The sequence below is a fragment of the Xyrauchen texanus genome, chromosome 39 (assembly GCF_025860055.1).
Source record: "Xyrauchen texanus isolate HMW12.3.18 chromosome 39, RBS_HiC_50CHRs, whole genome shotgun sequence".
Taxonomy (NCBI): Eukaryota; Metazoa; Chordata; class Actinopteri; order Cypriniformes; family Catostomidae; genus Xyrauchen; species Xyrauchen texanus.
Window position 1 is genome coordinate 33,069,727 of NC_068314.1, and position 12,059 is coordinate 33,081,785.

Sequence of the window (12,059 nt, forward strand, 5' to 3'; positions counted from 1 at the left end):
ATAATGAGCATTTATTTATCCTCTCGTTTTATGGTAATTTTAGAAGCCATCTTACCTGTACTGTAGGCTATATGAAGATGATGAAAATAAAAAAAAACTATCAAGGCGATTTTCTACTCCATTAGCATTATCTAAGAACCATAGTTTAATTATGTTATGTTATATTAATTAATATATATATATATATATTTTTTTTTTCTCCCACAGTCTTTATAAATCATCCAAAAATCTGACTAAATTCACACATCTCTGTATTCCCGATAGTCAAAATTTTTCCACCGGGCATCCGCTGATAAGAGTGAATAGTTACGCTCTTGCCTTGATTGACAGGTAGGAAAGAGGAAAATAGCTCTTTTGGGTGGGTTGGGTTTATGTTTTTATATTTGCTCCGTTGGAAATGGGATCGGGTCGATTCCTATCAATAAAATAACCTTTAAAAAGTCTATTTCTAATTCGCAAAGCATAGTTTCTTGCGTATTGTCATCCGCTACCCGATCTCACACGGTCCACGGTGCCACCGCCCCCCCTCGTCTGCCTCATTTGGTCTCGTCCATACTCGCTTTGGATTGTAGTTGTTTGTTTATGGCATCGTATTCATTCAACGGAAGGTAAAAGTCTGCCGGTCTGCGCCAGCGTTTCATATCAATGGCTCACAGGGCTCGTTTTATTTGACTGTGTGGACTTTTTATAATTGATCCCATAAGAATCCAATGATGGATATCCTATGGATTTTATGGACACTACTACCCTCGGTACTCGCTGTTGAAGGTAAGATGTTTCTCTCAGTGTTTTTGCGACTCCAGCATCTTGCCGTGCGAGCGAGAGTTTACGGACACGGCACGTTAGTTGATGTGAAATACTAAACACAGCCGCCGCTATGGTCTTTATTCTCCTCTGTTTATATTTTCTCAGCCCCTGTAACACATTCACGTGTTGTTTTAAGCACAGCCGCATGTGTGGGGGTATTCAGTGCAGAAGTGGTGATGCTGAAATCAGCATGTTGGACAATGAAACAGGTTTCCAGTGGAGGATACAAATACAAAACAATACAGAACAACCGAATACAGTTCTGTATACTCACTTACTGGCCACAGTTTCAGTCCCCATGGATGTGTACAGTAAATTATGCTCAGTGAATTATTAGTAGGTATTGCTGTTATTGCAGAAACCTATTGTGGGTTCAGTGTTTAAGTTTAAGTATAGTTAGGCTATAGTTATTTATCATCATGTAACCTAATTGATAATATAGACATGCTCAATCCTGTATTTTTTAGGCTGGAGGTTTTAAAGGGAGGGGTCCTTTTTTTTCTCTCTTAGCTTACATGATTTAAAACTATCAAATATGTTTTAAACAGAGCATGGCTAGCAACCGTGGTGCATTAAAAAATGTATTAAATATGCATGTGAAATCTGACACATTTGCATACTCAGGCACAGCTGTATTTTAATTAAAAAGGTGCTCATTCGACACACAACACTGCAGTCTTAGGGGGAAGTTAGTGATTCAGAGCACCAGTGCTTTTTTCTATTGCTTAGGCTATACATTTTTTGTCCAAATATTTTTTCATGGAGTAGAAGTACTTAACTCTAACATTATTAATTATAATTTTAAATTATATTGTACTGGCATATCAATTCTAGATAGTTTAGATATCTGAAAGTGTGTCGTCACTTGGTAACATAGGGCCACTTTATTTTTTCTTTTTTTTTACACTTGATTTGAGATCTCAGGAGAATGCCTGAAATGTTGAAATATTCCCAGGGCCAAATTTAAATTTAATTTAAATTAAATTTTCACACGGATATTATTATTATTATTATTGCAGTAATGATAATAGCATTTAAAAAAAAAAAATGATTTGAGTGGTTTAATCATTGTCAATGCATTAAAAAAAATTATGATTGCTTTTAGAGCCCATAAAGGTCCTAAAATATTGTTTGAACTTTTTTCCTTTTCGTAATGTAAATGTTCCTTTTATTTCTGTCTTCGCATTAAATAAAAGTATAAACAACGTTGTCAAACATTACTCACAAAGAGTGCAGATTCTGCCTTTTGTAGTACACGCATATAATTTGTATTTACGGTTATCAGAATTGCAGTAGCATATGTCACATTTGACTCTCTTCAACTCTCTGTGTTCATCGCTGTTAGTACACATGACATGATACTGAAGATGGAAAGAAAATTATTAACGAGCCCATTTAATGTTTTCACAGACACTTTGGCTGATTAAAATATTTTTATATACATACATATATACATTGACATATATATATATATATATATATATATATATATATATATACATATATATATATATATATATATATATATATATATATATATATATTTTAATCAGCCAAAGTGTCTGTGAAAACATTAAATGGGCATGCATATATGTGTGTGTATGTATATATATATATATATATATATATATATATATATATATATATATATATATATATATATATATATATACATACACACATTCAAACATACATTCAAAAATATATATATATATATATGTTTGAATGTATGTTTGAATGAATGTATGTATGTATATATATATATATATATATATATATATATATATATATATATATGAGAGAGAGAGAGAGAGAGAGAGAGAGAGAACAGTTGATTAGGGGATGGATGCTTGTGTGTTCTCCTAACCAAAAGGGATTTTTTTCATCACCTTTGGATCACTTAATCACAAAATCTGTGGTGATTGGTCGATTCTTATTGCTCCTCTGACTATCACCCTAGTTTATCAGCCAATGGCTTTAAAGCATGCCGCTTACGTATAGTATAAAAAAAATAGCGAGTTGAAAAAGAGGTCAGCGCCGTTTCGACCTTAAAAACAAAGTGATAGCAGGCTGAAGAGGAGATGGGTTGCAGAGATTTGACGTCATCATAAAGCCTTCTAAAACAGTGTTTTGTACCTCACAAATTGTGGAAATCATCTGTTATAGCTCTATATAAAGTAACTTTGAGAGGACGTGACAAATGGAATGTGTTTAGCCTAAGGATAGGATTGCTGTCACAAATATTTAATTTGTAAATAGGCTTCTTGTAATTGCCTGTAATATCATTAGAATACAATTGAAGTGTAGGGTGTGTGACCATAGTGACGCTTTTGAGTCTGAGACTACTTTAGAGTAAGAAAAAAAGCAGTGCAAGTTCTTTTATAAACTTACAGTGAATTTAGACTGATTTTTTCCCAGCAGGTGACTTTACGAAATATGGTTCAGCTGTTCATTGTATTTTTATATCAAACGATACCGCCTGCCTTAAGGACTTTGAAGTTTTCTTTAGCGACAATGTTTCTCTATATGTCAGCTTGCATTCTGCAGCAGTTTGAAGTTACAGTGTAATTTAGCATTAGCTTCAGTGATGAGTGTAAAAAAATGTCTCTTATGTAATTTCTCAATATCAAAGATGTGTGATGTTACCTTTTTTCCCCCCAGCTGTTCCGCTTTGTTTCTCAGTTGGCCCAGACTGTAATCACACAATCTGACGTATCAGATTTTAAATAGATGATTACACGTAAGAAAAGGGAACATCCACCTGACTTTTATGTGGTTACACATCACAAATATAGAATTTTTTTTTTGGTTTTGAAATGTTATCAAGCAGGATATTCCATCAATAAGGCCAAGACTAAGCTGCATTTTGTTTACCACGTCAGAGAGTTGGCATCTATTGTAAGTAGGACACCAGTCGTACAAAAGATTCCTCGTTATTTTAATGTTCCCAGCGTGAATTCCATTTTGCCGTCATAATGTCATGATGTGCCTTCTTTCTCATTTTGAGACATCCCTTAAGCAGCTGTGTTTGTTCCCATGTACTGTATGCAAATATCTGATTAGTTAATATGCAATGATGTGCTCTCCAACACTTTGATGGAAATTGTTAGAATGTCCTAGTAGAGGTTGAACATGTTCATACATTTTTCAAGGGTAAAAATAGCATCCAGTTTTAATAAGGGATTTGATGGTACAAAATCACTATTTTCATGACCCACTTTACACTTAAATATAGATATAAGAATATTTTATTTTTGGCTTGGTGTGTTGCTTCCATCAAAAATGCTGTAATTTCAATTTGGATGATTTTTTAATCTATGAGTAGAATAGATTCAATCGTGTATTTATAGTTGTGTTAGCTCAATCTATTCCATTCGATGGGACAGAATTTCCAATATTACAAATACAAGTACTACAGTGTTTGTCTGGCTCAACATTTTGTATGAGATGAAAATTTGTTGCGGCTAAGCTTTTACAATCTATTTCCATAACACTCTAAACAGTACAGTGAGGGATAATGAAAGCTATTGTTTGTTAACATAGCTGTTTTAACCCTCATATCAACACTTCCACTTTGAAATGCCTGCCAAGTTTGAATAATCTGCTTTCAAATGTAAATGCAACCAGTCCGTTTCCAACTCTACGTCGAGTGTGGGCCACGGTGGCGTAAACTGACACGTAGCGTTACAGTTTTTCAGGCGTGTAACAAAAGGCAGAGTGTGGGGTGGAGGACCTGGCGATAGGGGTTCAGAAATGGGATTAGATAAAGGTAAAGCTAGCGGCTGCACGCAATCCTGTGTTTTCTCAGTCCGCTGAACGAGCAGAAGCAGGCCAGCACGCCAGCCTCCGCAGTGGCGTTCACAAAGAATCCGCCTCCATTCAGTGCCTAATCCATGCTGCCCAGGGCCCGGCTATTGTCACTTTGCATGCAAAATTTCAATTAGTGCTGGTACCAGTTGTTTCTCTAGTGAGATGGGTGTCACATTTCGAGGGAAAGGCCGTGGGCTACCTTGGCCATGCAGAAAGTCTGGACACAGACGCTCATGGGAAATGGGGTTGATGGAACAAAAATACTGCTGCTTTTTTTTTTGTTTTGCAGAGATCCTGCCGCCCTCGGCACAGCATGCTATTTTTGTTGCTGTTGGACCTGGAGGTTTTTGTTTCACAAGTGTGTCAGTTCTGCCCTTACTGTTTATTTTCAGCAGTTTCTTGTTCTGTGAGTGGCTATGCACTCAGCAATTTAAGGAATTGACGTACTGTTGAAAATCATCCTATCAAGGGAGTTTAATTTTGCTTGAGCCAAAGCAATCTCATCTACAAAACGTGCCAGTCAGAGTTAAACTGATCGTGCTATGCAATTTTGACTAGTAATTTCACAGAAATTGCAAAACAATTTTAGTGATGACTGCCAAAATGATTTAGCTCATTACCACCTCTGTGTTTCCCCACTCTTCAACATTTTGCCATCCACATGTTACACCTGGGTTGGATGTAAATCTATCTATAATTATTTGACTATAATATGGGGTTATTTTAGTCAGGTCCAGGCAGTTTCCTGCATGCGCTTTGAGAGTGAGTTTAAAGGGAGTTTCCTGCGAGCAGGACGGATTAGAGGCACTCTCTACCACATTCCTTCTCTCTGGTTAAGTCTGAAAAGTGATGTCACTTCATCCAAAGAGAAGCTCACACACACACACACACACACACACACACACACACACACACACACACACACACACACACACACACACACACACACACACACACACACACACACACACACACACACAGTTGTGTTTCCATGTTTTATGGGGACTTTCCATAGACATAATGGTTTTTATACTGTACAAACTTTATATTCTATCCCCTAAACCTAACCCTACCCCTAAACCTAACCCTCACAGAAAACTTTCTGCATTTTTACATTTTCAAAAAACATAATTTAGTATGATTTATAAGCTGTTTTCCTCATGGGGACCGACAAAATGTCCCCACAAGGTCAAACATTTCGGTTTTACTATCCTTATGGGGACATTTGGTCCCCACAAAGTGATAAATACACGCACACACACACACACACACACACACACACACACACACACACACACACACACACACACACACACACACACGTTGTGTTTCCATGTTTTATGGGGACTTTCCATAGACATAATGGTTTTTATACTGTACAAACTTTATATTCTATCCCCTAAACCTAACCCTACCCCTAAACCTAACCCTCACAGAAAACTTTCTGCATTTTTACATTTTCAAAAAACATAATTTAGTATGATTTATAAGCTGTTTTCCTCATGGGGACCAACAAAATGTCCCCACAAGGTCAAAAATTTCGGGTTTTACTATCCTTATGGGGACATTTGGTCCCCACAAAGTGATAAATACACGCACACACACACACACACACACACACACACACACACACATTGTTTCTGTTGCCACCTTTCTGGCAGTATTTCAGTTTTGCAGACTGAAAAACAAATACAAAAAAGGAATACAGCTGTTGACAATCAATTAAAATAGCCTGGATAATTTTTTCATATTATATTTCATACATTTGAGCTATCTCTGTGTTTATTTACACAATGTCTCAGAGCTAAAAGAACCATATCTTTTAATCATAACAATAACATGGAAGTTTGACCATTACCTGAGCTTTTTTAACTCCGTGTTAGTAGAGAGAGGATAAATGAGGGGCTGTACGTTACAGAATACTGTACTTAGGATTGGCTGAGTGTGTGGTTGGAGGTTGTGTGGGTTTTTCTTGAAACAGTTAAATGATAGCCGTGTTTTTCTACCTTGAGGTGATAATTGTTTCAATCTGCAGTACTAGAAAAGGCCCTGGCCACATTTCAGGCCAGAGCTCGAGTGTACCCAGAGACTTTAAATAGAACAAGTTAACATCACAGCATAGTTCGATTATTTAATTTTGTAATGTATAGGCTTAATGCAGCCAAATCAATCAATTTAGCATGTATAAGCTCGTACTGGTGGAACACAATGGTCGTCTCATTCCCATTGGCCTTATTTGCGAGAACGTTTATCTTCACCGTAACCAAATGCAAAGCAAACTGTCTCCTGCAATTTACTAAGCATTCTGCAAAACACATCTGAAATGAAATATGCAGGCGGTCCTTTACTCCTTAGAGCTGTGTGCAATGTGATTACTCATGCATATGTTAGCTTCCAATGTTCATTCTGCGATTATAATAATATACCCAGTGTAAAAATTGAGCTTAGGGGATAAAAATTAGTCGTACATGAGGTACTGCAAGCAACCCTAAACTTAAAACATGTTCTAATATCACCTGGAGCATCACATCGGGGGAACTATTGATTTTTACTCTGATCATATATATAGATAGACCCCTGGATGTGATTTTACATTGGGCTCGTGGCACTGGGAGCAGTTTAGCTAATTACGTTTCAGTTGGCTGGCTGTCTTGAGGGGCTAATTAAATGAGCCTAATTGCATAAAACTAGCCCTGCTGATAGTAGACTAACTTATGTAAGCAAGGCCACTTTACCACTATTATGGGACTGTTGGTATTTTTGGGAGCATGTGTACAGGATGTTTTGACCAATTTAATATGCATATACATCCCCATAAATCACTTTTTCAATATTTGAGATATTTGGAATCACATATGATTTGATATTGTTGTACTAGAATATTGGGTCACATGTGTCACATGGGAATGCAAAGGTCCAATTATAAAATTAGCGCAAAGAAAGAAAGAAACAAAACATCATATTTCTTGCCTGCACCTGTGTAAAAACAAAGCTGAGTAAATTCTAGCGACTGTTGTGTGTGAAAATCCCAGGAGCTCAGCAGTTACAGAAATACTCAAACCAGCCCATCTAGCTCCAACAATCATCCATGTGATTATCTAATCAGCCAATTGTGTGGCAGCAGTGCAGTGCATAAACTCAAGCAGATGTGGATAAAGAGTGTCAGTAAATGTTCATGCATCAGAATGGAGAAAAAAAGTATCTCAGTGATTTGGACCATGGCATGGTTATTGGTGCCAGATGGGCTGGTTTGTGTATTTCTGTAGCTGCTGATCTCCTGGGATTTCCACACACAACAGTCTCTAGAATTAACTCTGATTGGTACCAAAAACATCCAGTGAGCGGCAGTACTGTGGACAGAAATGCCTTGTTGATGAGAGAGGTCAACAGAGAATGGCCAGAATGGTTAGAACTGGCAAAGTCTACTCAGATAACTGCTCTGTGCAATTGTGGTGAAAAGATTAGCAAGCGAGTTGGCACTGTATCTCCTGAACTTCTTCCTCATTATACTACTCAATCACTGGTGAGTTAAATCTGAAAATGTACCAGCCAGTGGCTAATCATAGACATTTTAGTCACATAGCATATAATTTACTATCATTGTGGTTGTTTTTACATGCATTGTATACGGTTGCCGCATGGAATAAAAGATTGATCTTGGGATTTAAGAATCAAATTCAAGATCGTTCAAATAAAAAATAGATATTTTTACCCAACTGTTGCTGGGTGGAGGGCGGGGTCGGGATTTTGCACACCTAGCCCCTAATCAGGCTAATTAGCCCTCGAGAGGGATACGGGCCGACCGAAGACGGCAGTGCGAGAGATAGAGAGAGAGATTTACGGACCGACACCTGTGTGTGTGTGTGTCTTTTTGGTTAAGTTTATAACTTGCCTCCTCCTTTCCATTAATCCCTTTACACTGGTGCTGAAACCTGGGAAGGGGGAGGGATGCGCCATATTGGAGTTCTCGGTGCTACCATCCACCCCGGAAGATGGAGGAGCCCGGCCGCCTGGAAGCGGAGGAACGACCCCCGACCGCGAAGGGAGGTGGGGCTACCATCCACCAAAAATCAGTTCCGTCCGCCAGGGGCTGGAGGACTGCCTCTGATCCGCCCTGGGGAGGCATGTCTGTCATCCATTAGAGGGTGGAGGAGTGGCCGAGGACCAAGCTATGACGTATCAGAGAACCGGCGAGTAAGTGTTTTTTTTTTTCTCTCTCTCTCTCTTCTCTCTCCCACTGCTGCTCCGTGTTGGCCTTTCCCTCTCTCTTTATTTTTAAAATGTTTTGTTAATTGGGCACGATCGTTGTTACGGCGTGTGCCACCCTTTTTTTTTTGGTTTCCCTCCCATTGTCCCATCCCTCATCCAGGTAGACGTGGATGACCTGCCGGCAGACGGGGCAGAAGGCTCGCCCTTCCCCAGGGAAAGGGGTGGGGGGGTGTACGTCATGCCGGGAACTCCCCGGCCTGAGAGAACGAGGGATGAATGTGGCAGGGCAGAGGGCAGGGCCGGGTCGTGATTCCGCACCCCCTGCCCCTAATCAGGCTAATTAGCCATCGAGAGGGATAAGGGCCGACAGAAGACGGCAGTACGAGAGAGAGAGAGAGATTTACAGACAGCTGTCCGACACCTGTGTGTGTGTTTGTCTTTTTGGTTAAGTTTATAATTAAAATATTATTTATATTGTCAAGCTGGTTCTCGCCTCCTTCTTTCCATTAATCCCTTTACGCCAACTCTAGCAAGTAAATTCAGGCGGAGAAAACAAATTTCAAATCTTAAAAAAATCCTTTAAGTGGAAGTCAGTGGAAGTTGTGTATTCCTGTGAGAGGTCAGACCTTGTTCACACAGACACACACCCTTAAACATGTGCTATTCATCAAGACGTTCGACAAACATGATGCATCTGCGCTAGTGGGGCGCTGCTGTATGTCTCCCAGAAAACAGTCTGTCTTCAGAGATAAAGGCAGGCTGATTGCGTCCTCATCTGCATCACAAAGGGCAGCCTCATTCACCTGAGCTGCTGTTAGCCTGAACACACTTGACACCTCCTGGCATTTCCGCCATCACACGATATCTGCCAGGCTTTGACTGCATGCATCCTTTCTCTCAGGCTGGAAGCTGATGGCTTGACTTATATCAGCGCCTTGGGGATGTGACCTGTGCCCCTTTATAACTCAGCCTGATGTTATTGCTTTCATCCCTGTCAATGGCAGCAGCGGCAGTGGGCTTGAACCACTATGACTCTGACTCTTTCTTTGCACTGGCCTGGGTCAAAACATGCACTCTGATAGAAGGAGCACAGAGCTGACAGAAAGCTTCCTCTTCCCAGAAAGGAGTGCAAGGGTCTCTGTTAACCGCAGGATGCCTGACGCTGTTTTCATTTTGTTGTTTTGTTTCGTTTAGACTCCTGAATGCTTTAATAGATGCCTCGTAGTCTTTGGTCCTCAGTGGATTCTCAATGGCTGAGAGGCAAATTGAAAATCTTTCCCACTATATTCGTAATTAAGAATTCACAAACAGTGAATTCTCTGCATTACGGTGAATCAAACTGTAGGCATTAGAGTAAAGTAGCAAACTTTGGTTAATATGCCTAAGTAAAAACATTAATTGATTGCTCTCAAACTATTTTGCATTGGGTGTATTTTGCTTTCGATATATTGAGAAAACTTGTGCTGAATTATTCTTCTCAATTTTATTTTCAGGGAAAATGCAGGCTGTGTGTGAGCTCAAACAAACTTAGTTTTGAGCTATGTGTCAGCCTGCTCCTTACAGGATTAACACCCAGACTCCATTCCCTGGCCACCTGTGACTTTTTCATGGCTAATCAAAGTTTGCATCAGTCCCTTTGGTGACAGAATTATGCAGAATTAAAATGTAGGAGGTCCAATTTGCACCTGCTTCACATAACAAAGGAAAACTTATTTAAACCAAATAATAATAATAATTCACAATAAGTTAACTAAATATTTGAGCTGTTTAGAAAATTCTGCATTAGCCAATGCCTGGGCTGTTTTAGATGGGCTAAGCTAATCAAAATGACCTGAAAGGCAAAGTGTGTCACAGGATATTACCACAGAGTTATGTGTTTGCATCTAATGTTAGCTTGGGACACTGGGAATTAGTAAACATAATTGGGTGATTTGGCCTATAGCTATGATTTGACTGCTCTTGGAAAATATATTCCTATTAATTCATATCTAATATGAACCCTGCAGTTTGTGATCATCTGTTGTTCTGTCTTGAAGTCCAGATCACAGTGTCGTATTTAAGGCATAATTAAATGTTTATGAAATGTTGTGTTTCAGTTAACTGTGCATAATCGTATATTTTCAGTGGTAAGCAAATGCATCAGGCAGACTCAGAATAGAATAAAACAGAATAAATTCAAAGCTCAATTTGAAGGTTAGCTGATAAAGACGTTTAAAGCCAAGGGTCACTACAACACATCATAATGGCGGTTAAGCAACTGCAGTCCAATTAGTTATGACTGCATCATGGTGGACAGTCTCTGAATTATAAGTAAGTACCTTGGGGAGGATTCAGCGTAGCATGGGGCAGGAGGTGGGTGTGATGTTCTGTAGTTTAGTGCTGCTTCAAATAATTAGTGATGCTTTAAGATTTCTTTTATTTTTAATAAATGTGTCTAAAACAACTTTTGGAATGTTCTCAATAATGGGTCTTCAACCTTTTTCAGGCCAAGGACCCTTTGGTTCTTGGTATTATTTGGTATTATATACACTTTCTCACTGCGGCCCACTCTAGCACTTTCTCAACGCGCCTTCACACCGTGCACACCAATGCGCCTATCAATTAGAATACAGCCAACCCAATTTCATGAAAAATCGTACATAATTTACGAGTTGGCTATTTCGTATAGTCTTGCATGATGTTGTTCACATAAACTCGTATGACTTCATCACTGTGCAAATTTCCAGATGTCAAATGCGGAAGTAAGCTTGAGTTCTGCGCACGAGGCATTAAGGACATGCTTATTAATATTATGCCCTTACCCAAACCCCTTATCTATACTTAACCAGTCAGTAGAGTGTGTAAACATGATAGAAAGCTGTTGTGTGTGACAGAAGCAAGTAATTGTTGTGCATTAGATGGAAACAATGTCCATCAACTTCATTGGCTGTAGTGAAAGCTGTAGGAATTGAAACGAGTGCAGTCACACGATATCGTACGAATTAGGCAAATTTAGAAAAGTCGTATGAATCCAGAGGAATTCGCCTAGAGAGTGGGTTGATACAGCAGCAATAATCAATGGAAAATATGAGGCCTCAGTAATGAGCATTCTAGTTTGTTCCCTTTTTAATGAAAACAAGTGAAATCAACTCATCAGAACTGAAAGGAAAGGGCAGACAAAAAACACGGCCTATTTGTTTTTGTTTTTTTAAATATGTCCCTCCAGTCTCTTTTTATGAAAGATTTTTTAGCAG

At 38.9% G+C, this 12,059-nt stretch overlaps 1 protein-coding gene across 1 annotated transcript in view; it reads left to right on the top strand.

Moving 5' to 3' along the window:
- The first annotated feature begins 609 nt into the window (after positions 1–609).
- The window catches only part of LOC127632504 (ephrin type-B receptor 2-like), a 209,332-nt gene continuing 197,882 nt past the window's right edge, over positions 610–12,059 (top strand). The window contains exon 1 of the mRNA XM_052111115.1: positions 610–768. Coding sequence (XP_051967075.1) covers positions 711–768 — 58 coding nt within the window. The 5' untranslated portion in view covers positions 610–710. The remainder of the gene's footprint in view (positions 769–12,059) is intronic.